Consider the following 25,125-nt stretch of genomic DNA (forward strand, 5'->3'; position numbering starts at 1 on the left):
ACACACATGTGCACGTCCGTCTAGATCTTAAGCCAACAGCTGTATTCTTGCATCACGAAGGTCAGGCTTACCGTCCCGTGCCCACGGGTGGAGTCTCCGTGTCTGTTACGCCCCTGGGAGCCACAGTGCCTTTGTCGGCTGTGACTGGGAGTGGCTTTACTTCATGGGTCTTGCTTTCCAGCGTCTTCAGACCTGATGTTGGTTTCTGAACCGTAAACTCGCAGAGAAGGCTGACTGGGGCCATTGGGCGGGTGTGCGTGGGGAGTCTGGCTGGGAGTCTGGGTGCTGAGTGCTGGAGTCCTGGGACTGTGTCCTCCCTGAGTCCCCGGCCCCACCCCTGTCCTCCCGGGCCCAACTCTTAGCCACGGTGAGGACACAGGGTTCTGCAGGGGTGAAATCCAGACCTGTTCACCTAGGTCTTGACAGTGGTTGCACAGCCCAGATGAGCTGGTCAGAAATGGGGCTCCCAGGGAGAGCGAGCGGGAGAGCAGCAGACACATGAGGCCATGGCGCACAGGTGCTTTTAGGGGCGCCTGAGTGGCTCAGTTGGTGCATCCCTCCTGGGATGGAGCTCTGGGATCGAGCTGAGTGGGGAGCCTACTTCTCCCTCTGCCCTTCACCCCATTCATGCTCTCTCTTGCATTCTCTCTCTCAAATAAATAAATCTCTTTTTAAAAAAGCCACTTTTAATAAGTAACAGCCCCTGGGAAAGTGTGGAAATTGTCCTAGATTTATCTTGAGTAGGTATTATTTATAATATATTGGTTTAATTTTTCTTTTAATAAAATAGCAGGACTTATTTGAATTTAAGGCCGTTGACTAAAAAATTGTTTTACCCGAGGGGCTGCTCCTGAAATCAGATATTTCTCTTAAATCTTCTCAGATCACCGGGATTGTCCCTTTTCCATATAGGTTTGAGTTGGGCTGACTGCATGTAACCCCCCAGCCCATCTGGTGTCTGGGGAACAGGCGGTGCTGCCCACAGCCCCCCGCGAGTGGGCGTCCCATGCCTGCCTGCTGCGACTCTGAGGTGCCCCCGCTCTTTCACGATGACGCATTCTGGGCTGACATTGACCCCCGAGGGATGCGCCAGGCCCGTGGTCCGAGTGAGGAACCTGCTGCAGTTTTCGCGGTTCACGCCTGGTGTCCCAGTGGGTCCAGTGGCCCAGCCAGACTCGTCCCCGCCTGGTCACTGACTCCTGTCCCTGATTCCTTCCACAGGTATGAATGCCGCTGTCCGAGCCGTGGTGCGCATGGGAATTTACGTGGGGGCCAAAGTGTACTTTATCTATGAGGTCAGTGTTGCGTCTCCCTCCTGGTTTCTCTGACTCTGGGACCTGAGCCTTGCGCCTGCTCGGGTGCTGCTGACCTGGACGGGCACGCTCAGGCCGGGCCAGGCCAGGGCCCCAGGGGCTGGGGGTCCTGTGGGGGCACGGGGAGGAGGTGGTGCTCCCTGGTCAAGATCTGGCAGGGAGGGCGTGGGGAGGGGAGAGCCCACGGGGCACACAGTGGTTTCCTGGGATTAATGTGTTTATTTGTAGTCCTCCTTCCCTAAAGAAGTAATAGTTATTTAATGTGGGGGTGAATTTGAGCAAGCGTTGAGGTAAGCAGGAGGGAGCAGCCACTTTGAGCTTCTCATCATTTCTGTAGAACCCAGGCCACCTCCCTAACGGCGATTCACGTGTTCACTTGGAAACCGAGTGCCTGACACGGGACAGCAGGCCCGGCCCGTTCTCTCCTGGGGTCCTGAGCGCGGAGAAGTGGGCGAGATGGGGAAGGAAGGCCTCAGTGTAGTTTGGACCCTGCTAGTTATTCCAGGAACTATCAGAAAAAAAATAATGTATATTTACTTTTTAAATTTATGAGATCTGAGAAAGCTGAAAACACAGAAGAGCACGTGTTTTTTAAATGACTTGATTCCTGTGAAACCACCGTTAGGATTTCGTATTCCGATTCTTCCCAGCATGACGTGTGAAAGTCTGGACAAGGGTCTGGACACCATTAAAACCTTGGCAGATACACCTTGTGTATGTGCTTTGTGCCCCTGCTGTGCCCATTTTCTGTAGTGTCGTGCACGACCACTTCAGTGTCTGTCATAGTCCCCGTGGGGGACACGTGCCATTCCCAAGCGGCTAAACTGCTTTCCAGCTCTGCGGGCGGGAGACCTATGCAGTGTCTGGGATTACTCTGCTCCCCAGACGTCCCTCGTGACAGGTCTTGGTGCATTTGACTGCAGTGGTTTCTGATCCTGGTTCCAGCGCCCCTCTCCCCCTTACCCCTGCACGTCCCGGCCAGCCTCCGAAGCGGTGGCGCTGACCTCCTGTCCTGTGTGCAGCCCTGACCCAACCCCCCAGTCACCAGCCCGGGAGCTGGCCTGGGTTCCAGTGCAGGCTGTCCCCGTCCTTTTCTCCTTCTGGAAAGTGGCTGTTCTAAGCCTGTGCCTACTGGGCCACATGAGGGTGTGTTATTTGCTGGAAAGAGGGTTTTTTGGGGGGTTTTGTTTTTGTTTTTTTTCCCTGCGCTTTGGTGTGCTTTTCTGAGCTGTGGTTCTGTGAGTTTGGGGTTTGTATTTATCGGGTTTCGGTGAGGTTAACACAGTGGGCCCCACCACAGCTCTCCCAGGCTGTTGTTGGGTTTCTCTCTGGGGTCCACCCAGCGGCAGGGCTAGGATCTGCCTCCCAGGGCGGACGGTTCTGACTGTCCCACTATCAGGGTGAGAGCCGTGCTCCTGGTATCTCGCGAGAGGAGACCTGGATGCAGGTGGGAACCCTGTGACGCCCAGCACAGCTCCCACAACAAGGAATTTGTATTCTGGTCCCAGGGCCCGTGGTGCCGAGGCCAGGAGGCCCACGTTGAGCCAAGGGCAGATCGTATCCTCATGGTGAGTGTCGTGGGGAGCAGGGGCCAGGCCCGTGCGGGTGCCCGTGCTGACTCTCTGGGTATGGAAGCTGACCTGGGAACGGTGGATGTTAATCCTTCAGACTTAGGACCTCCCATTCGTTCTGTTGGCTCTGTATCCGGGGGGGGGGGGGGTTTAGATGGGATATTTAGTGGGAGCTCTCCTGCCAGACCGCCTACGCTCCCTGGTGAGGGGCTGGGCTGGAGCACAACGGTACGCCCACATGTAGCAACACTGGGGCTGCCTTAGAAGAAGAGCATCTTGGATTTCCTTTGGAAGAACCTTGACCTAGGGAACCAGATGCGTCCATCCCGTTGTCTGCTGGGAGAGGAGGGCAATGTGGCCTCTTTGCTCCTGACCACTTTTTTTTTTTTTTTAAGATTTTTTTATTTATTTGACAGAGAGAGAGAGGGAAAAAGCAGGGGGAGCACCAGAGATTGAGGGAGAAGCAGACTCCCTGCAGAACAGGGAGCCCAATGCAGGACTCGATCCCAGAACCCCGAGGTCATGACCTGAGCCGAGGGCAGAGGCTTCACCTGCTGAACCCCCCAGCACCCCCTTCCTGCCCACTGCAGGGGCTGTGTCCTTCGCCCCCTCTCTGGAGGGGGGAATGGGCAGGGCTCCCGCCCGCTGGGGTGGGCAGCGAGGAGTCCCGAGTCTGAACGGATCCCATTTCTTCCAGGGAAGTGAGGGGATTTGTGCAGCTTCTCCCATCAGGAAAAGCCAGACAGAATCCGGGCGTACGGTACTGAGTGTCAGGGCGAGGGTATGTTCGTAGTAACTGGTTTCCTGGCAGTTTGGGGCCTTGGATGGAGGATAGAGGGTGTGTGGGGAGAAGAGCAGACGGCAGGGTCTGTGGCTTGGCACCAGGGACCGTCCGCCCGTGAGTCTGGAGAGGGGAGCAGATGGGAGTGGCCTGGAGCTGGACTCACTGGGGCTGAAGTCATCGGTCTGGAGAACAAACCGTGCTTCTCGTGACACCCCTCCCTGCCGCACCTCGCCCCCGCAAAAAGAAATTGTAGGGAACCAGGCCTGTTGTTTACAGCTGCATGGGGGGTGGTCCTCAGCCCCGCCTTGGACCCTCGGGCTTTGCCCTAGGATACAGTTTGGGGTGAACCCCCGTTTGCAGTAACATCAGCTCTTCATGACAGATCTCCATGGCCCTGTCTCTGGAGTCCCAGCCTCTCTAGAATCTGCCAGTTTTTCCTAACGCATCCACGCCCTCCTAGTGTGCCATCCCTAAGACGGGGCCGGGGTTCACCGGCCAGGACCACCCCCTGACAGAAACGTCTCCGGACGTCGGCATTTGTCCCCAGAGGTGGGAGGCAGGGCAGCTAACTCATCCCTGCCAAGGGCGCCTGTCCCAGACCTGTTTGGGCACAAACTGAGATGTCAGTTTCCGTGTGTTGGACCTCGTCAGCACTCGGTCCCACACATGTGCTCACTTGTGGTCCAGTTTCTTAAGTTTGCCTAGAGCTTCAAGGTTGCCGGCTCACCTGAACAGTGAAACAGGTTCGTGTTATGTAAACAAAGGCTTTTGGGTTTTTTCCTTAGCAGACAGTTTGTGGGAGGGGTACTGATGGGAGAACGCTGGTCTTCCTGACAAGGGCCTGGCACCGGCTTTGTGCTGTCTGGCTGCTGCTGGGGAAGGCTGGCAGCCTGGGCCCGGTCTACGTGTGGTGCATGCCGGGCCCCAGGGCGACATCTGGGGAGGCTGGGGAGGCTGGGGCGGGCAGGGATTAACCCGTTCTTGCCGCCACAGAGCCCGTTGCTTTTTTTTCCCACTTAGGCTAGGGCTTTTCCTTAGAGACCTACAGGTGGTTTTAGCTGCTGGGGGATGCTGATGGCAAGGCCATCCCATGGTTTTGCAAGACAGAGCTCAGGAGACCGCCCTGGCTTTTGGTGGAGCAAGGGAGGAGATCTGTTCTCTGTTCCTGTGATCTTGGTCACAGAGCTAGGCTAGTCCTGTTTCATGCAATCTGTGGGCTCAAAATGCTGTTAGCTGAAGGCTTTTGTACAGATTGAGAGAAATTACAGCTCTTTAAATAGGACCCACTTAAAACGTCTTTCCTCTTTGAAACATCACTTCCCCGTTGGGCCTGCTCATGCCGACGTGAAAATGTCCACAGGGCCCGTCTTCCCATCTTCTGAGCCTCAAAGAAAGGCTGGACTGACGCCCATCACGTTGAGCAGCCGATGGTCTTAGAAATGAGCTTCTCCGTGCGTGCTGGCCTAGAACTTTCCTGCTGGGAGAGCCTCAGAGCAGGTCAGAGCTCTGTTCTGGCCGTGCCGGCTTCCTGCTGCAGGTGGACAGTCAGTACCGGCCCAAAGGCCCCAAGAGGCTTTCTCTCTGGACCCCGGCCTCCCATAGAGCTCAGTGGGCTGGGGCCCTGGGCGTCAGGCCTGACTTAATAACCAGATAAAGCAGCTTCCATGTGTCCGCTAATAGATTAATGTCATTTTCCCCTTCCGAACAGAAACCCTCTGCTTGCTGTGGGGCACATGACTTCTCGGATCTGTTGAGTTGCTGCTTCCACAATTTTGAAAGTCGGAAGTGGCATGCTTGGGGCAAAACCACAAAGACAACCCAAACCCCCCCTTTCCCAGCAGACGCCGGGCAGGTCTTCTCGCAGACACAGTGGTTCCCCTCCTGGCTTGACGTCCCGTCAGGGTCAGGCTCTGGGCTTCCCTGTGTGTCCTGTGGGGTGGCCGCTGTCAGAGCCGCTGGGCAGTGACACCCCGCGATGGGAGGAGAGCGGGCCCGGATGCGGGGGTGGCCTTTGGGGGACTGGTTTGCGATGGCTGCTCTGACCTATCCTGCCTCTGCCTCCCCCTTCCCACAAGTGCCGGAAGGCCAGGCACGGTGGCCAGAACCATGCTGTCCTGTCTGCCAGAACTATTTCTGCATCTTCACTTCCTTAAAGTTAGAGCTGCTTCACCACAAAACATCCGTCTGAAAATAGTAATAGGATGTCTGAATGTGCAGTGAAATGGATTGGTCTGCAGGTGACCGAGAGGTGTAGACCACCGAGCTGAAGCGGGCGTGGCCCACTGGTAGCAGGCAGCATGAGATCGGGATGAATCACCAAGGCCCTGTGGCCAGTGCCCAGCTGAACAGTGGAACGCAGCCGAGCTCGCCCTGAGCATCATATCTGAGAGCCAGCTCTGCCTGGTCCTGCTGCCGTCCCCGTTGCTCTTCTCAGTCTCGTCCTAGTTACCCTTCCAGTCTTTTAATCACAAAAGGATGGTCTCCTTTGCTGACTGTGCACCCCTGCGTTATCACCGTGCGGCTGGGTGAGGGGCTGGCTGAGAGGTGGTAGGCTCTCCCTTCTGGAGGATATGCACCTGCTGTGTCCTGCAGCAGCCTCCGGTTTATAACGTACCTGGAACCGGGGATTAGCAGCTTTGGTGTAAAGCAATCTGATAATACCGGAGGGCTAAATCAGTCCCACTGGTCTCCATTGTCAGGTTTCCACAAGCACAAAGTGCAATGGCCTCGTGTGTTCTGACTATTTTAGAAGGTCAGAGTTTGGCCACCTCTCGCCAGGGACCCATGCAAAGGCAAGCCTGCAGGCATCATCCTTGAAGTCATGGGCTCCTTGAGCAGGGGTCCCGAGGCCAGGGCATCCGTGCCCTAGAGAGTCCTGGTGGGGGCTGAGCCACGGCTGGGGGTGGGTGCGAGAAGGACTGCGTGATCTGGGGGTCTGCGGTGAGCTTCCTGGTGCAGAAAAGAGTTGTGATTCCTGAACTTGGAAAACCATTGCCCACCCAGAGGACCTTGCTGCCTCTCTTGTGTCCAGCTTGTCTTGCACGATGGCATTTCCCAGCTCCAACACGTGAGCGGTTCAGAGCTGACCTCTCCATGGGCTTGCTCTCAAGTGCTGTAAGCGAAATGCTTTAATTTATTAAGGAATAAGCCAGAAAGACAAAAATTTGTATTTACTCGAGGCATTGAAGCCTGGAGAGAAGTCTGTGGTGTTGGTCACTGCGGTATCTAGACAATACTTTAGAAGGACGCGATCTTTGTAGATTGTCTCCACTGGGAGAGGAGTGTTTGCTGCCCAAATAGTGAGTTGTTGACTGAGTAATCCAGGAAATCAGATGTAGAAAAGCCATGTTCAGCTTGAGAAGGCCGGTGCACTCATCCAGCATCCGCGTTCAAGGGGAAAAGCCTATTTGGCCAGAGAGCATGGAACTGTGATTTCCCCCTGTGTCTTGCTTGATCCAGAAACCCTACGTAGTGCGAGGTCTCTTACAAGAGAGAGCCACCTGCCGTGGGCTAGCACAGACTCTCCTCTGAGCGGATCAAACAGGTTCTCCAAAACGCAGCGCCGTTGCCAGAGGAGCAAATGGGGGGCCTACGCTGACATCCCCATTGCTTAGAAACATATCAAACAAGAAGTTGAGCTGATTTCGGAATCTGTGGCTCCTTCTCAGACAACACCCAAAGGACAGCGCACTTGACGGTCTCCTGGGCTGACCGTGTGAACGGTGATTAGCAAGGCGGGCCAGGTTACTGTGGGTTAAAAACCAAGTGTGGCTTGGAGGGGTTTGCTGTGGTTTGATTCCTGCATGAGTCATGGAACTGGTTCTGAAGGCAGATTCCAAGGAGAATTTTAAAGAAAAGATTTGGGGTGCTGGCTGTGTTGGCAGCAAGTACTCAAGCCGCCAGAGAGACTTCCACAGAAAAACACGCATCTGAATTTATAAATTACGGTACATTTGTGTAAAATCAGTCGTCTTAATTTAGTAACCACTTCTTGTAAGTGGAGGGCCCTTAAGTTGCCGTTGGGAGGCCTTTTCGAGGCTTGCAGGAGCTCCTGAGTCTGCGAGGGAGGGTGAGTCACTTCCTGCCCTGCCCAGGCGAGTGTCAGGAGCAGGGTGGGTGCACGAATCTCCAAAATCCCTTTATCCTCCCTGTCCCAGGGTCCCTGTGCCACACGACCTCAAGGATTCTCTGAGAAAGTTCTGTGTCTCAGAACACACGTTACGATTTACAGAACGATTTTCCACGTTCCTGCCCCAGCAGCAAAGGGGTCTGTGAATGTTTTCATGAAGTCACTGTACAAATGCAGAGCAATGATCGTAAAGGCAAAGGGGACTTTTGTGCTCCCGGCTTGGCACCTGTGAGGCAGAAGCCGGGCACAGGGCTTGTCCACGGAGCATGAGCTGCTAGAATCCTCCATGGGCTGGTGCTGACAGCCACGTGCAACGGAGATGGCCCCCGATGAGCTGGGGATGGCCCCCGGCCTTCGTGTCCTTGTCAGCCCTGTGGGGTCTGGGGCGGCCCCGTCCCCTGGGTTGCTTTGTTGCCCTCGCGGTGCATTGCAGAAATCGTCCCTCTGGCTGTGGGCGTTGAGCGGGCATGGGGAGGGTGTCCCTATCCTGTTTTTGTCAAAGCCTGTGGGTAGGGCAGTTCTCTGCCCTGCCCTGCTCGGGACAGCCTGCTCTACACCTGCCCTTCCGGCCTCATGAATACTGGTTTCTCTCGTCCTCAGCCCCACGCAGGCTGGGGTGGTAGGACATCATGCCTCCACATAGGGGCCGTGTCCCCGCGGTGGCCGAGGCTCTGGAAGCTGCAGCCAGCCTGCAGGCCCGCTCCCGGGGTGGGGGTGCCCCCGCCCACCAGGCCTCCTGGAAGTGAGCTCACAGTCTGCACCGCCGCTGGCTGTTGAGTGCTGGGCCCGAATCTGAGGCCTGCGGAGCTGGGCGTGCGTGCAGAGTGACGGGGGAGCCCGGGAGTTTGCCGGGCTCAGTGGAAGGCACCCCTGAGTCAGGGCCCTCCCTTGTGTGTCCTCTGTCTTGCTGCCATCCAGCTGTCACCTGGCTCTCTCCCTGTTGTTAACATTCTGCTGAAGATCCCTGGGAGTCCCTCAGAAGCAGGGAGGGCTGGCTTTTGTAACCTCTGCTGGGGGAGATCACACACAGGGCCCGGTGTAGACAGCGCCTCTTAAGAGCTCCCTTTCCAGAGACTGGGCCTGGATCAAAGCCTCTTCTGCTTATCACGCTCACCCTCCACAGTGACAGGTGCCGCGGCTTGCTACCTTATATGGAGTGGTCTGAAAAGGCACGATACACGCCCTTTGAGTTTTAGGGAGCTGTGTTTACAAGATGTGCATCGCTGCCCCGTGATGACAGTGGGCCTGTTCTGGGGACTGTGAGGGGCCAGAGCCCCAGGGTAACATCCTCCATCCGGGGGCAGAGGGAGGCTGCCAGCTCCAACGGGCACTTGCTCTCGGCTTCTCTACCTCGTTCCAGGCCACCTGTTCCTTTGGTGTTTGTCGCACATGACAACTGTGTGACTGTGACACTCACAGGTTTACGTGTACTTATGTATACGTATTCTATGTAGTATAAAATAATACACGACTCTAATGTATTCTGTTATATACAATTTGTTCTCTGTATGATATATAAAATACATATTTGTATCAGTATATTAGAAACTTATAAACATATAATTACATGTTATATACAATGTATATCTATGTAACATATTAAATATATACATATACAGACCCAGGTGTGTGTTGGTAGCCTAGTGTTCTGTGTGTGACAAATAGAGAGGAGAGTGGCATGGAATGAAAGAGAACAAAGCGAAGTTGAGAGCAGGTTCGTTCTGTATAATTTATGACAGTATATGTAAATGTATTCTCTCTGTATAATGTAGAAATCTATACCATGTTTCATGATACAGTCTAGTCATACATTATGTGTATTGTATACAATAGGTTAATATGTGTTACATGTTACTAAGATGTAACATACTAACCCCGTGTCTTGCAGAAGATGGTAGCACATTTGTGGCGGAAAGTGTCCGTTGTAAGCACAGGTGCGTCCTGATGGTCTGTAAAGGCCCCTGTCCTGTTGGTTAACTTGCAGACGTGGTTCTCTACTCAGTGGACCATTCCATTTTGAGCAATCCTTACTTTTTCCGTTCCTCTTGATGTTCACTGGTTTAGGAGCTCTGAATCCCCCGTAAGGATCTGTGGTGATAAACTTTGTAAATGGTCAGTGTCCGTTCCTTTGTAAGGTTAAGTGTCCTGGAGAGAGTCACACAGGTAAGGACACACATGGGTGTTTCCGGATGCCTTGATCTTGTGTGGTCTTGGGGGGAAAGCGAGATGGAGTTGGAAGGTCATGGTCCTTGGGCTTCCGGCCGAAAGTGAGCGCTCCCATCCCATGTACTCACCAGCCCTCGGGGTGGTCAGCTGCTGCTGACCGCAGGGTAGGGCCCATGCATGTCTGCGGTGCTTTTCAGAAACACGGTGTGTCTATGCAGCATAGCACGGGTCACACGGGCAAACTGAGGCCCCGATGGGAGTGCTCCCTTGTACGCCGTGTGATGGACACCACTGTTTGCATGGGAGTTTGCTAGATTACACACGGTTTGGGGGTAAGCATCTCCCCTTCCAAGCTCTCCTGCACTGTTAGGTGATAAACTGTCTTCTTCCCCGTAGCGCTCCTGGTGAGCCCAGCAAGAAGCGCCCATTCACGGAAGCCTTGTAGCGGGCGCTCGCCTCGGGCTGCTCCCAACCCCTCGGCTCTCCGGCGCTCAGGGTCCTCGTCCTTTGCATTTTACAGAATTCACACATCCATCTAAGGTCTCACTAGAGTTTAGCCTAGTCTTAACGAGGATCTCCGTTCCCTTCCCCCAGGGTTACCAAGGCATGGTCGATGGTGGCAGAAACATTGTGGAAGCCAACTGGGAGAGCGTCTCCAGCATTCTGCAAGTGGTACGTGCTGACTTCCAAAACTCTGTTTCTCTAAAGTAAGTCAAGTCCCTCCTTTATTCGGAAATCTTCTGCACATAAGCTCCAGCAATGCTTAACGCGGATTAATGTCCTGGCTGGCGTTATTCTCACCTACTTACATAGTAACAAAACAAAACAAAACCAGCCTTAATTTGTAATGTAATTAACATTTTTAGAAAGCTTTACATCGTGCAAACAGGATTATTCTTGCAGTAAAAAGTTATGTTGTGACCGCTAGTGTTCCCTGCGGTCCTTGTAGTGGATTTCAGGTTTTGTCTTCTTAAGACCAGATTAATATTGAGGCTTCTTGGGTTTGTTGGTGCTGTGCTCAGGGCACAGAGCCCCGCCTGTTGGATTGATGAGAGTCACTTTGTGTCCCTGTAGCAGAGGCTGGGAATGGTCCCTCCAGGATGGCAGGATGTAGTGGGAAGCAGCCTCCCTGTTCTGGCCTGAACCAGTCCCGGCTAATTGCTCTGGTGTGCCCAGGAATGAGGCAAGGACGGCTTCAGGCAAAACAATTGCTTACTTTGAATTTGAAAGAAACCTGCCAGGATGTTTCCTGCCTATAAATTCCCCAAGCCCGGTAGCTAAGGGAGGCCTCCCAGTCCTGGGAAAGGCGGACTAGGTGAGAAGAATGGATGTGCTGAAAAGCTCTGTGTTAATCAGGAACTCACGTGGGGTATTTTTTAACTAGAAACCAGAATCAGTTCGGTCCCACTGAAGGTGCCAGTGCGATGGAAGAATGGGTCCAGTAAACGTGGCTTAGAGATATAAAGAGGCCATGTGCAGCCCGACGAGGAGAAGGGAATCCTGCAGGCTGGGGCAGCGAGGGTGGGCGCAGGGCGAGACAAGGAGGACACAGACAGACAGATACCGGTGGTCTCACTCACACGTGGGATCTGAAAAAGCTGAATTCCCGGAAACAGAAAAACGGTGTTTGCCAGGGGGCTGGGGGAGGGGAAACGGAGACTGCAGTCACAGGGCACAAGCTTCCCTGCTGATGGCGAGTGAGTTCTAGATGCAACCTCTGGCCGGGCGACGGTGGTTAAGGACACCGCGTTGCCCCCTCAAAAGAGAGTAAGTCTTCATTCTTCACACACACACTTGCAGGTGGCTGAGGTGAGGGACGAGTTAAGGAACTTGAGACGGGGATCATTTCCCATAAATCCTCGTGTTAACAGTGTTACCTGTGCTGCCTAATAATTGTAATGTTGAAAGTTGCTAGAACAGTCGGTGTTGAAAATGCTAAGACAAAACAGGCTGATGATGGGAGCAGCCACATATCTCCACGTGCCTTAGCACGGTGATCACGTCATCCCGTGCGTGTGAATCACGGTGCCCCAAGCGCACGTGACCTTCTCGGCCCCTTACATCTCGGTCGCCCCGTGGGGAGACGAGGGCGGGTGGAATGTGGTTGCCCCGGGGAGACGGGGTGTGCAGGTGCCCCTGGATGTGTGGGGGTTAGGGAAGGGTGCCTTCTTTACTTTCCTCAGTTGTAGCCTCGCACTGGGGGCCCCACGCCTGTGATCCCTTCGGTGTGGACCGGCTGCCAATTTCGCTTCCGGTTGCAAGAAGGCACATGACGCCCCGATCCCTCTGGGTGGAAGCAGAGTCTGGGGAACCAGCCGGTTGTGGCCGTGTATCTTGCGCCTTCCGCCCGGGCTCCCCTGTGCTGTGCCGGGCCACAGCACTGTCGCTACCACACTCCCAGTCCTTAGCACAGGCTCCCTTCCCGGGAGGGCCGCTCGCCTTGCAGAGTGAGCATGCCCTTGGAGGACGGCCCACATGGGGGGGTTTCAGAAGCGCACGTGTGGTGCGTGGGAAGGAGCCCTGCTTTTTCCTAAAGACAACTAAGAATCTTTTGTTTCTGAAAAACCGAATGTGAAAGTCACGACTTCTCGCTCTCAGAAGTTTGTCTGATCCAACTTGCGTTCTCTTAAGAAGAGAACCTTTTTAACAAGGAAGCCTTTTTAACAAGGAAGGGGCAGGGAGATGTGCAGAAATCAGCCCCTCTGGCTCGCGGGTTCCTGTCTTGCCTTTTCACACGGTGAGCTCTGACGGAACAGGGGAGTTGTTATGGGGGCTCCTGATCACGCCTTCTCTGACTGCAGCTGCTGGCCAGCGCCGGGTCCATCTGAGGCTCGGTGGAGGTGGGGGCCGGCACCCCGCGCTGTACCACTCCGCCGTAGGCCTCCTGGATGGCTGGGTCATCCTGCAGACTCTTATCCTCTGCGTGTTTACCTGATGGCCGTCCTTGTCTCCAGACCCTCCCCGGCTTACCCTGGGCATGACGCCTGTGCCTTTGTCCATTGTCCCCATGCTTGACCAGCTTACGAGATTAAACGAGGGGAACCTAGATTTGCAAGTCCTTTGTGTGTACAGTGGTATTCACACCTGCTGAGCTCTGCCGCTTCCTCTCCTGTGGGAAGAAGAAAAATACATGTGATTTTCTTTCTTTTCCAGGGAGGGACCATCATCGGCAGTGCTCGTTGCAAAGCCTTCCGCACGCGGGAAGGTCGCCTGAAGGCTGCTCAGAACTTGGTTCAGCGGGGCATTACCAACCTGTGTGTCATTGGCGGGGACGGGAGTCTCACAGGGGCCAATATCTTCCGGAAAGAGTGGAGTGGGCTGCTGGAGGAGTTGGCTCAAAATGGTACATCCCTGCCTCTGTGTGTTGCCCTTGTGGGTTTTCTGTTCCCTCTGTTCCTCTTCTGTTCCCTTCAGAGAGCTCTGAGCCCCCATGCCTGCTGTCTGACTGTGGAGAGGCATCAGTGGTGATAGTGTTGGTCTCCTGGTCCCCCAGGCTGGGCACTCAACCTCATGCCTCCGAAAATGATGAGCTCTGTGTATCTGGTCCTGCCCTGTGCCGGGCACCGCCCACCCCTGGCATAGTTTCGGGTAGCGCCCGTGACGGCCATTGGAGATAGGTTTCCTGTGTGTCCCCACTTGGCAGAGGAGAACTGGGGGTGGAGGGAAGAGTGAGCTGGGCTGCCCTTCACCCACCGCTCTCCTCCTCCTGCTCCGCGGGGGCTCCTGAACGTCCACTTGTGGCAGCTCCCGGTAATGGCTGGTGCTCGTTTCCGCGCAGGTGAGATCGACAAGGAGCAGGTGCAGAAGCACGCGTACCTCAACGTCGTGGGCATGGTGGGCTCCATCGACAATGACTTCTGTGGGACCGATATGACTATCGGCACTGACTCTGCCTTGCACAGGATAATCGAGGTCGTGGACGCCATCATGACCACCGCCCAGAGGTTACAGGGCCATGGGAACCTGGGAGGGGCTGGTGGGTTAGATGTGGGTTAGATGCCCTGGATGTTTCCTTTGTAAGGGTGTTCTGTGCTGGGTGTAGACGTCTGTGCTGGCCCTGAAAGTATCCCCTGACAGGTGTTCTGTGCTATGGTGTAGACCCTGGAGGGTTCCCTCATAAGGGTGTTCTGTGCTGCAGTGTAGACGTCTGTGTAGGCCCTGGAGGGTTCCTTCATAGGGGTGTTCTGTGCTGTGGTGTAGACATCCATCTGCCCTGGCGGGTTCCCTCATGGGGGTGTTCTGTGCTGAGGTGTAGACGTCTGTGCCGGCCCTGTAGGATTCCCTCATGGGGGTGTTCTGTGCTGTGGTGTAGACGTCCGTGCCGGCCCTGGAGGGTTCTCTCATGGGGGTGTTCTGTGCTGCGGTGTAGACGTCCATGCCGGCCCTACAGGGTTCCCTCATGGGGGTGTTCTGTGCTGCGGTGTAGACGTCCGTGCTGGCCCTGGAGGGTTCCCTCATGGGGGAGTTCTGTGCTGCGGTGTAGATGTCCGTCTGCCCTGGAGGGTTCCCCAGACGGGTGTTTGATCCAGTCTTGTTACTGAATGTTAGAACCAGAGCGAGAAAACTGTTTCCCATTGACTGTTTATTTTCAACTGTGGAAGTTTACTCCTACCCCTGATTTTAGAAGAAAAAAGTGTTTCCTGGAGGGAAGACAGACTAATGCTACTGGGAAGTCCCATGTAGGGCCTCCAGCGGGAGCAGCAGGACTAGACATGCCCCATGTCCTCTGGCTCCGTGGGCGGGCGAGGACCCTGTGGGCGACGGGAGAGCCGGAGGTTGTGCTCCCGGATCTGGAGGGTCCCAGCCCCGGGGGTCTCCCAGCCCTGCCTGTGCAGAGCGCTGCAGCCGGTCACTGGCACAGAGGTGTCCGGGAGTGCGTGTGTGTGGGAGAGCAAACACTGGCTGTGAAGTGAGTAACCCCAAGCCCCTTTGCTCACAAGAGCTCGAAATGCTAGCACAGTGGCATCTGCTTTTGTAGGAAATGGGCGCTTCTTGGAAGCATAGGTGCTGCCGTCATGGCAGAGCGGGCTTCTGTCCGACCTGGGAGCACTTTCCTCTTTGTTTTTCTCGCTGCTCCCCTTTGTTTTTCTCGCTGGTGGTCAGTGGATGTTTCCTTTGTCTTTTCCAGCCACCAGAGGACCTTCGTTCTTGAGGTTATGGGGAGACACTGCGGGTACGTATGGGGAGATGCAGCTTGGACGGTGAGCACCCTCCGCTTGGCCCCCACGATGCCCCCCAGTGGCCTGCCGTCCCCCTTGCATGCTCGTGCGCCGGCTGCCTGCCCAGGGCCGCCTCCGAGCTGAGGGTGTCCGGCCGCAGCCTCAAAACCAGCGCTGTCTCTGGGCAGGTACCTCGCCCTGGTGAGCGCCCTGGCCTGTGGAGCGGACTGGGTGTTCCTTCCGGAGTCGCCCCCAGAAGAGGGCTGGCAGGAGGACATGTGCATCAAACTCTCCGAGGTAACCTGTGTTCCGTGTCCCCTGACCGCCAGGGTCTCTGACGGCGATGGGCGGCAGCCTCGGGGCCCCCGTTTGGACGGAGTCACAAACACGTGGAAACTCCGTGGTTCTCAACAGAATTCGAGCTTGTCACACAGGGTCTGCGTACACAGGCTGTTCGCGTGTCTGGCTGCCCCCCGGGGTCGTGAAGGGGTGCCGTAGAGAGCCCCCCAGACTGTTTTTCCTGCAGAGCAGCAGCTGGAGTTTGAGGGAAGGTCTTGAGTAGAGATGAAGCTGTTAGGAGAAACCAGAGTCGGGGGGGAACTCTGCCTCCTCTTCTGTCTCCACGCACCAGTGTGAACAGAGCCGTGTCTCAACCCCGGATGCAGTGGCACAGAGCAGCATGGGGCAGGTCACAGCCCTTCCTGGACGGTGCAGTCCCCGTCCCCCACCCCGCCCCGTGCCGAGTGTGCCTCAGGCGTGGTTGCAGATGGGGTTCCTTACACCAGGCTTTGCCCTGTTTGTGGCCTGGGGCTGCCTGTGTCCCCCACATGTGCGGAGGGTAGTTTCCCTACAGGAGGGCCTCTGAGGAGGACCTACGAGCTTAACCCCTGGGACAGAACTTGGGGCACGGGGCGCATTTCCCGACCACGTCATCCCCGTCCTGCAGGTGGGGAGGTAAGCCTATGGCCCAGGCCGGATGTGGTTGTATTCAGCAAGGACATACTTTCTGCGTGCAGCCAGGGTACATGAGCAATAGGACGTTGCCGCCAGCTTCAAGGTGACAGGTTCCAAGAAAGGGACTTGAGCAATGCACTTGACTCTGCGTACTTGACCCAAATATAAGGAGCTGATGATGACACATGGCTTTGCTGGGAGAATCATGCCCCCAGGAAGGTGGGGCGCGGCTGCAGGGGACCGGCGAAGGCAGGAACACATCCCAGTAGTCTCGTGGATGTAATAAATCCACTTGTAGTTTCTCGGTTCCCATCTGGGGACGTGGGCCAGTGGCATGGGGCGATTCACGGCTGGCTGAGCGACATTGGAGGTGGCCCTGGTCTTAGACTGGTCCTTCTGTGTGGCTCTGAGACATGCGTTTAATCACCTATGCCACAGGGCGTTACTTGTGGTCACATCTTCCAGGGGCCGTGCCCGTCCCCGCCGGCCATCCTTCCTTCCCCCAACACCCCAGGCCTGGTCCAGGGCCATGCAGCCACAGGCAAGTTCTGGTGGCACACCTTGGGGACAGGGAAGCACGTCCCTGCTCCGAGACCATGCACAGTGGTCAGCAGGTCCCGGTGAGGTAGGGCTGAGGCCCTCTGTTAGATTTGGCCATTATTTTCCTAACTGTGTGGACTTATCTGCAGACCCCCTTGGGTTTCAGGCCTCATGAACCATGAGCTTAGGACAAGAACAAGAACGTGTCGGGGTTCCCCTCGGGGAGGGTCTGGGGATGTAAGGTGGATGGTTTGGCTTGGACACCCTCTTGTGGAAACACTCGATCTCACCGTGTCTGTAATTCATGTTTATTGGTCGTGGATGTAGCATGAATATCTTGTCCAGTAAGTTGGCCTAGGAAGCAAGCCTCAGAGTACACCCCAAATCCCAGGTGTTCTGTTCTAGAACAGGAGAAGCCTCTCTGAGGCATCACAGGTCCTGGGGTTGGGCCTCGGCTCTGCCACCCGCACAGTGACCTTGGGCAATGACCCCACATTCTTCAGGTCCCTGATGCTGTTGTGAGGACTCAGGGAAGGGATGCGTCCAGGCAGGGAAGTGAGAGGCGTCCGCACACCTGTCCAGGCAAGGCAGCTTATCTTCCCGCGTGCCTGTGGGGAGGACTCGTGTTCTGTGACCATCAGGAGTATTACGTATTCTAGATGACATGCGGCTCTGTGGCTATATTGCTGCACTCATGGACACGTCCCAGTCGCTCTCGGAGCCACATTTTTACATCTCCTAGAAAACATTCCTGACTAGGGATAGTAAGTTCTTCCAAGTAGAGCATGTTTGTGTCTATTGAAAAGCAATCAGCCCAGACGCCCTGGGGGCTCACTGGGGCTCCACCGGCTGTGAGGGCTTCAGGCACTGTCCGCGCTGGGGCTCACAGCCCCCCCGGGGTGAGGGTCTGTAACTTGGGATGGGATAGAGAACGGACTGGCTGAGAATGAGTTCAGGGTGTCGCTGGGTGACGGCTGCCCTGAGCCTGTGGGGACGGCAGGTGTGGGCACAGTGCCAGCAGGGCCTGTCCCCAGCCCCGCGCTCTCCCCCGCTCCCCTCCAGCCTCCTGCGTGGGCCTGGGGTTTCTGTGCTCGAATGGGCTCACGGTGGGGTGGTGGGAAGCTCTGGTCTCTGAGGAGATGAGAAGCCTGGTGTGCTGCATGGACGCGCCATGGGAGCGCATCGCGGAGCTCACGCCTTCTGGGACCAAACGGCCAAGGAGTGTGGCCCCCGGTCTGGGACTGCCCGGCTGCCGCCTGCGCCTGGGCCAGCCTACAGGCCCCTCCCGCCCCCTGCCGCCTCCAGCTACGTGCTGGGAGGGCCTTTCCTGGCCCTGATGGGTAGAAACCAGGCTTGTGAAACTAGGTGACGGTTTCTACCCCGCAAGAGGCCGTTCACCTGGCGCAAAGGGCCTGGGATATGTTTGTTGTTTAAACAGTTTAGGTGTTTAAGGATGTTCATTTTCTGTTTCCCCTAGAACCGTGCCAGGAAAAAAAGACTGAATATCATCATTGTGGCGGAGGGAGCCATAGACACCCAGAACAAGCCCATTACCTCTGAGCAGATCAAGGAGGTGAGTGTGTCCCAGTTTGCAATTCTCCTCGGGCGCCAGCCCGGAAAGCGGAGATTTTAACGGCGCTGGCAGCGTTCGCGTTTGGAACGTTGTGTTATTATATGAAAACCCTTTTTGTTCTCCTGGATACTGATAGATGGTTTTGTAATGACTCATGACTTTAACGGGGTGAGTCTCCTGCAGCTCCCGCCTGATTGTTGGGAATCTTCCCGGAGGCCCGGGAGCTGCCCTGGCGGTCGGGGAGACGCCGCATGGTGGACAGGGGGTCCCAGCGCTGGGCGCCGGCTGCCCCACCAGGGACAAAGCTCAGGGACAAGGCTCAGGCACTGGGACGTGCAGCCCCAGTGCTCCTGCAGACGAGAGCACTTGTCACATGGGCACCTGTGCCGCACCCGGCCCCGTAGGGGGCCGCCCAGGAGGTCCCATTGCTGTGCGGCTCGCTGGAAGGTGCGGGGCTGGCGGGATGGGCCAGGCTCTCCAGTGGGGCAGGTGACTGCACGTGTTCCAGACAGAATGCTGGGGAGACAGACCGACAAAGACGGGCGGGCAGGCTCTGGGTGAAGCTGTCCATTACCCCAAAGGACTCTGTCAGCCGGGCTTTGCAATGTGGCTTCTCTGTCATGCCCTCTCCTCCTTCCCTGACTAGCTGAGCCCCTGACCTCAAGGCCTGGGGAGCTGTGGGTGAAGGCACTTTGCCAGTAGTGAAAGAAGGAGTAGGGCAAAGGTTTTCTTCCCCATGTAAGCACATTGAGAGTGAACACGGGCCCACAGAGCAAGGGCCACAGGCTTCATGTGCCCCCCGCCCCACCCCAGTGTTTTCATAGAGAAGGAGGTGAGGTCCGGCGAGGACGGGGGCCTGACCCCGCAGTCTGCAGTGCACTCGTGGGGCCAGCCCGTGGGGGTGCCGTGGTTGACCACGGTACCCTTTTCACATACAGCTGTGCCCGCTGACATGACTCAGGGAAACGTCTACATTCCTGTAAAACATCCGGGATGCCATGTCCTTTTTCAAAAATCGTGTTACTTTGGTTCATTGCCAAGGTAGGAGAGACAGATTTTATGTGATAACAAAAGCATTCTTTCACAAAAACAAACTTCAGCTCACTGTTAAATGAAGCATCCTTTTAGGAAGTGAAATTTAGAAACTAGGATTTTTTTCCATGTCGGTGTGAAGCAGGAGTATCCAAGACCCGGGACGCAGTGACCCCCTGGGTTAACCTGCTGTGTCTCCTGCAGCTCGTGGTCAAGCAGCTGGGGTACGACACGCGTGTGACCATCCTGGGACACGTGCAGAGAGGCGGGACTCCTTCGGCCTTTGACAGGATTTTGGTGAGTGAGGAGGGAGATGGTCATGTGCCTTCGCCTGGGGCGAGGAGGAACGGTTTGCCCACACACCATCCCATTCAGAGTGTCTCTGCCTGAGCAGAGTGTGGGTGGCCCGTCCTGGACATGCTAACCAGGCTCGGCCCCCAGTCACACAGATGTGGGAGACCCCAGACCTGGGGGGCTGAGGGTGACAGGGACCCCAGGGAACAGAGCCCATGGGCACGTGTCTGGAGGCAGGCCGTGGAGTGGCCCAGTCCACACTTGTGGGTGTTGGTCTTGGGTGCTCTCTGCCCTCTGACCTTCCCCTCACTGCCCCCGGCCAGCCGCTTGCTATAGGGTCGGAATCTCCTTGCTGGAGGCGGGTGGACGGTCAGTGGCTCTCTGGGACCCAGACCTGGAAGCCAGGAGGCAGGTTGGGTCCCTCTGAACACTGTGGGGCAGGTCTCTGCTCAGGGACGCGTCTGCTGGGGGGACTGTGTTCATGCCACGGTAGAGCCCGGGGCCAGGCGGGGTGGGGGGGGCATGGTGCCTTGGCCTTGGACCTTGTCTCTGACCTCCGTGACTCTCATTTACAGGCCAGTCGCATGGGGGTGGAGGCCGTGGTTGCCCTTCTCCAGGCCACCCCGGAGACCCCAGCCTGCGTGGTGTCGCTGAGCGGGAACCAGGCCGTGCGGCTGCCCCTGGTGGAGTGCGTGCAGATGGTGAGTTCCAGGCATCCACACGCTCCCTGGTTAGTCCAACACGGGCTTCCAGGAGCTTCCCCAGAGCCGAGCTGCTGCCTGCGGGGAAGGCTGGGGGCTCTGAGGTCATCGGTCTGGGGCATGGGACGTAACCTCCGCTACGCTGAGAGAGGGAGTATGTGCAGACGATGGTGACGTGTAGAAACGTGGGTCTGTGGGGACTCCGGGGAGGGTGTCCTGGGGGGAGGGGCATGGGGCTGAAGTGCTCCGATCTCTGCATCCCTGCCCTCCTGTCCCTCAGAATCTTCTGACCGGAGGGCTGGCTGTGGAGCGAGCGGCTAAGGCAGGTGGCATCCTGATGTGCCCCGGACTCCTTCAGGCCCCTGGATGCAGGGACTGATTATGGTTTCCCAGGTCAGCGGGCACAGCGAGTGGCATTAGATACCGTGCCTGTCTTCGTTCTCCAGAGCCTGCCCGTGACCGTCCCTTCCCTGGCCTTTCTGGCAGCTCTGAGTGGATGTATTATGTCACCTAGACAGGGACGTGATTACTTGCAGGGACATGTTGAACGTAGCCACAGAAACACACTTCCCAGAAGCCCTTGGGGTGAGCAGATGTGTGTGCGCAAGTGTGCGAGGCTGCATGTGTGTCACCTGCTCTCTGTCAAGGGCCTGTCCCAGTCCTGTCACCCCCAACGGCAGTGGGGATCAGAGAGGGCTGAGGTTCACAGAGGGACTAACTTACCAAGATGCCCAGGTTGAGAGGGGCGGGCTGCTTCCTCTAGGACCTGTTCCCCACTGTCACCCGCCCCGCGGCGACCCCCTCCCCCGAGAGGCTGGCTCTGTCCTGCTTCTTTGTCGTCAGAATCAGATCAGGAGTTGCTCAGAAGGCTACGTCCATCGGAGAGCCTGGTTTCGCTCTGGCTTTGCTCTCCTGGGGATCTCAGGGTCCCCCTCTCCGGGATCGCCGGCCGACCCCCAGCAGTTGTTACCGAGCTGCCTGAGCTGGGCAGGCCCGGGCGTGTCCCCTGCAGCCGGCTGCTGCCCGCAGTGGCAAGTGACTCGCCGAGCTTGGGCTGCCAGCCTGGAAGGTGGGGACGACCGGGCTGAGTGGCAGGAGCCGCCAGGTGTGGCAGCCGTCATCATTCACAGACGTGGGAGTCTTGACATGTTCTCTTCTCCTTATTTGTTTGAAGACCCAGGACGTGCAGAAGGCCATGGACGAGAGGAGATTTAAGGATGCTGTGCAGCTCCGTGGGAGGTGACTGTCGGGAGCGCTCTGCGTCCCCGGGGCTGGGTGGGACGTGCTCCAGGGCTGTGCTCCTTCTGTCCCAGCGGACGAAATCGGAAGCTGAGACAGGCTGCAGGGTGCCACTGGGCAGCTCCAGGGCCCTGATGGCCAGTTGGGGGACCAGCTGGCATGCGGTCTGCTTTCCGGCAGGCTGGGTGCTGGAGAACTTAGGGAGGGGCAGATGGAAAGTGGGGTGCGGCCGGCAGGACACTGGAGCACGTGAAAGACCAGGTTTCTCAGCAGGCGGGCACCATAGCTGGAGATACCGGGGCCTCGGGGATGCGGGGTGACCACAGGGCTGCCTGCTTGCCCCAAGCTCTCCGAGCAGGGCTGTGCGGACTGTCCGCGTCCGGCACAGGCCTTCTCCCAGGGCCTCCCCTCACGCTCCATGCGCCTTCTGACCTCCGCCCGATGGCCCCCTTTGCTTCCAGGAGCTTCGAGACCAATCTCAACACCTACAAGCGGCTCGCCATCAAGTTGCCTGACGATCAGATTGTGAAGGTCGGTGACGCTGCGCGCCGCCCCGAGAGCCAGCCCCGCGTTCCCCGTGGACCCCGCCCCCGGGCTCCTGGGCTGAGCGCCTGCCCCGCGCTCACAGCGTGCCCCCGCTGTCTCGCAGAGCAACTGTAACGTGGCGGTCATAAATGTGGGGGCGCCCGCTGCCGGGATGAACGCCGCCGTGCGCTCCGCCGTGCGCGTGGGCATCGCGGATGGACACAAGATGCTCGCCATCTACGACGGCTTCGAGGGCTTCGCCAAAGGCCAGGTGAGTCCCTGGGGGACGTCGTTGGGAGACGGAGGACCTCCCAAGGTTGCAAACCTAGCGCTCTGTCACATGGTGAGCGCAGACGCTGCTCTGTAGGACGACTTCTGCTCTAGATCCGCCCTGGGGTAGTGCCCTGGGCGCTTCAGGACGCTCCGTGTGGAGCGCACCTCCGGGGTTCCTCAGGGGCTGCAGGCAGTGGGGCCGGTGGGGCCCGTGGGAGCTGGCCTCAGGAAGGAAGGGGACGGGTTGTGTGCCTCCCAGAGGCTGTTGTGCTGTGGGAGTGGGATGCAGCCAGCAAGCACTTGGAGGAAAGTTTTGCTGAAAGGAGTGAACAGACACTTTGAGTGCTTACTGTGCACACTGAGTACTTCAAGGAGAGCTGTAGACCTGAGATATTAGCCCCATTTTCCTTATTTAGAAACTGAGGCATGGAGACATGGATTAGTCTGACCGAGGTCACAGGCTGCAGGAGTTGAGATAATGGTGGCTGAGGCTGCGGTGTGCCCTGCGGGACAGTATTTATTGGCCTGATCACCCCAAAATGTACTGAGTTCTTACCCCGGGGAAGCCAGCTGGTGCGGAAAGCAGAGCTGCCCTCTGCCAGGTTGTAGCTTGGGGAGGGAGAGGATGGTGAGCGATGGGGGGAAGCACGGGATGGGGCACCTTGGGCCGGGACCAGCGCTGCACAGATGCCCAGAGTAGGGATCTGCCCCGGGACCCTAGAGACCCCAGGGGAGGGAGTCTCAGACGGGGGACGGAGACGCTGAGCCAGTGGCCTCGAGAATGTGCTGGCTGGAAAGGACAGCGCCAAGGCCCAGAGAGGCTCGGGACAGTGGGCTCACGTGGCTGCTGCCTCAGCAGAGCAGGGGAATGGAAGAGGGTGGGGCCAGGTGGCTTGTAGGTGATTGGAAGGAACTTGGGTTTTGCTCAGAGAAGACAGGAGAGGTTTGAAGAAGCAGGACGGGACCTGTGGACAGGTGACCAGATGCCCTGGGGGGAGGTGTCCTGGGAGCTGGCAGGGGTTGTGCTCGGGGTCTCTAAGAAGCACGGGCTGGAGACCGGAGTTGGGTAAGGGATCGGTGTGCGTGGACCAGACCACACTCTTAGGACAGGGGAGGGGAGCCAGCCCAGGAGACAGCCTGTGTGCATACCTCTAGCTGGCCTCACCTGCATTCTTGAGATTTCTTTCAATTTTTAATTAAAGAAGTTTTCTTTTGTATCAACTAAGAAAAACAATATCTGTCTGTCTTTCATTCTCATGGGTAGAGCATGGCCAGCTGAGGTCTGGATCTGATCTGCATAGTGGGGGTAGGCGGCGGGAGGGCGGGGTGAGGTGTCCTGGGTTCCACCTGACCCACCTGACCCGCTCAGCGACACGACGGGGACAGCTTCCGAGTGCCTTGCAGGCCCCTGGGGAGGTGCCCCTGCAGAGCGTGTGGACCTGGGAGCCCTCTGTCCGCACAGCTCATCCCCTTGTTTGTCGCTCCCCCGTTCGACCATGTTTGCACGCCAGATAAAGGAGATCGGCTGGGGGGATGTCGGAGGCTGGACCGGCCAAGGAGGCTCCATTCTTGGGACCAAACGGTAACTTCCCCATCCCCGTTCTGACCAGCTCTTAGGAAGGGGAAGGGCACCCATCCTAGACGAGCAGCTGGGGCTGAAGCTGCTGCTTTTCACTCTGGGGAAGGGACCCCAAAGGCAGCTGGCGCTGGCTCACGTACCAGCACCCTCCCCACCACGAGGGACCCGGGTCATGCTCTAGGGAGCCCCCGAGATTTGCCCTGCAGCAGAGGCGAGGCACGTGACTCGGGGACTGCTGTCGCAGTGTCCTTGATCTCCGCTGATGCACAGAGCCCCATGGTGGCTGCAGGCGGGCCCTGCGGAGCCCACGTCTTCTCTACCATGGCTCGCTGCCCGCCCCCACTGCTGGGGACGCTGGGGCTCCTGGTCCACCTGTGTGCCCCGGGCCCCTTCCGATCGGCTGTGATACCCACGTGCTTGTGCTTTTGAGCCCAGGGTTGCTCCAAGGTGGTGGCTGTGCTCCAGAAGCCAGGGGACCCTCTCATTGCCACTGAGCCCCCTGGTTTGCCCCGACTACCCAGCCCTGGGCAGTTTTGTCCTGAGAGTTCTTTTAAATGTACTGAAAGCACAAACATCTTGTCCGCACGGAGGAAAGAGGAGGGCGGGTGTTGGTGGCTCTGCGGCCGCGGCCGGGCCAGCGGGAGCGCGTGCGGCGTTACTGAGAGCAGGGCTTGGTGAGCTGCGCGAGCGGGGGTTCCGCGGGTCAGGAACACTCACAGGCGTTGACAGAGCATTTCCCTGAGGAGGCGTCAGGGTTCTCTTGGGGTCCAGGCACCACACAGCCGAGCGTCCCTTCCCGTGTGTGGTGTTCGGTTTTGTTGTTTTAAATACACTCCCTGGAGCCTTGCTTCCCCAGCTCTGCCGTCCAGCAGGGTACGGCTCGTGGGGGTCGCGGGGCTCCCCAGAGGCTGGCGGGGGTGTTGCCCGCGGTGCGGGGTCTGCCCGCCTGCATGTGTGTCCTGGCCTGTCTCTAGCACGCTGCCCGGGAAGTCTTTGGAGGACATCGCCGCGCAGATGCGGACGCACAGTATCAACGCCCTGCTCATCATCGGGGGATTCGAGGTGCGTCCCTGGCCCGGGGCGCCTGCCCGCGGTGTGGGGGGTGAGCGTGGGCAGGTTTCAGCGACACAGTGCAGTGGGCGGGGGGCAGTAGCCCCTGGGCCCGGGGGTCGTGGGAGCAGCCGAGTCGGGGGCAGGAGCCGGGCCCCCCACCTGGGACGCATGAGTCTCCATCTACGCAGGTGGTCGTCTCTCTCGAATTCGAGGCCCATGGGCCACCAGCAGGCAGGGTGG

General features: G+C 57.5%; 1 protein-coding gene across 3 annotated transcripts in view; it reads left to right on the forward strand.

Annotated features, from left to right (window-relative positions):
• PFKP (phosphofructokinase, platelet) overlaps positions 1-25,125 on the forward strand; it is a 51,438-nt gene that overhangs the window by 11,605 nt on the left and 14,708 nt on the right. For all 3 annotated transcript variants that reach the window (XM_047743452.1, XM_047743450.1, XM_047743451.1), the window contains exons 2-15: positions 1,222-1,295; positions 10,558-10,635; positions 13,117-13,306; positions 13,742-13,907; positions 15,092-15,136; positions 15,311-15,419; positions 18,094-18,189; positions 19,426-19,518; positions 20,091-20,216; positions 21,391-21,455; positions 21,917-21,986; positions 22,105-22,251; positions 23,765-23,835; positions 24,807-24,894. In XM_047743452.1, the coding sequence (XP_047599408.1) occupies positions 1,222-1,295; positions 10,558-10,635; positions 13,117-13,306; positions 13,742-13,907; positions 15,092-15,136; positions 15,311-15,419; positions 18,094-18,189; positions 19,426-19,518; positions 20,091-20,216; positions 21,391-21,455; positions 21,917-21,986; positions 22,105-22,251; positions 23,765-23,835; positions 24,807-24,894 (1,418 nt within the window). The remainder of the gene's footprint in view (positions 1-1,221; positions 1,296-10,557; positions 10,636-13,116; positions 13,307-13,741; positions 13,908-15,091; positions 15,137-15,310; positions 15,420-18,093; positions 18,190-19,425; positions 19,519-20,090; positions 20,217-21,390; positions 21,456-21,916; positions 21,987-22,104; positions 22,252-23,764; positions 23,836-24,806; positions 24,895-25,125) is intronic.

This window comes from Lutra lutra, chromosome 8 (genome assembly GCF_902655055.1).
Source record: "Lutra lutra chromosome 8, mLutLut1.2, whole genome shotgun sequence".
Taxonomy (NCBI): Eukaryota; Metazoa; Chordata; class Mammalia; order Carnivora; family Mustelidae; genus Lutra; species Lutra lutra.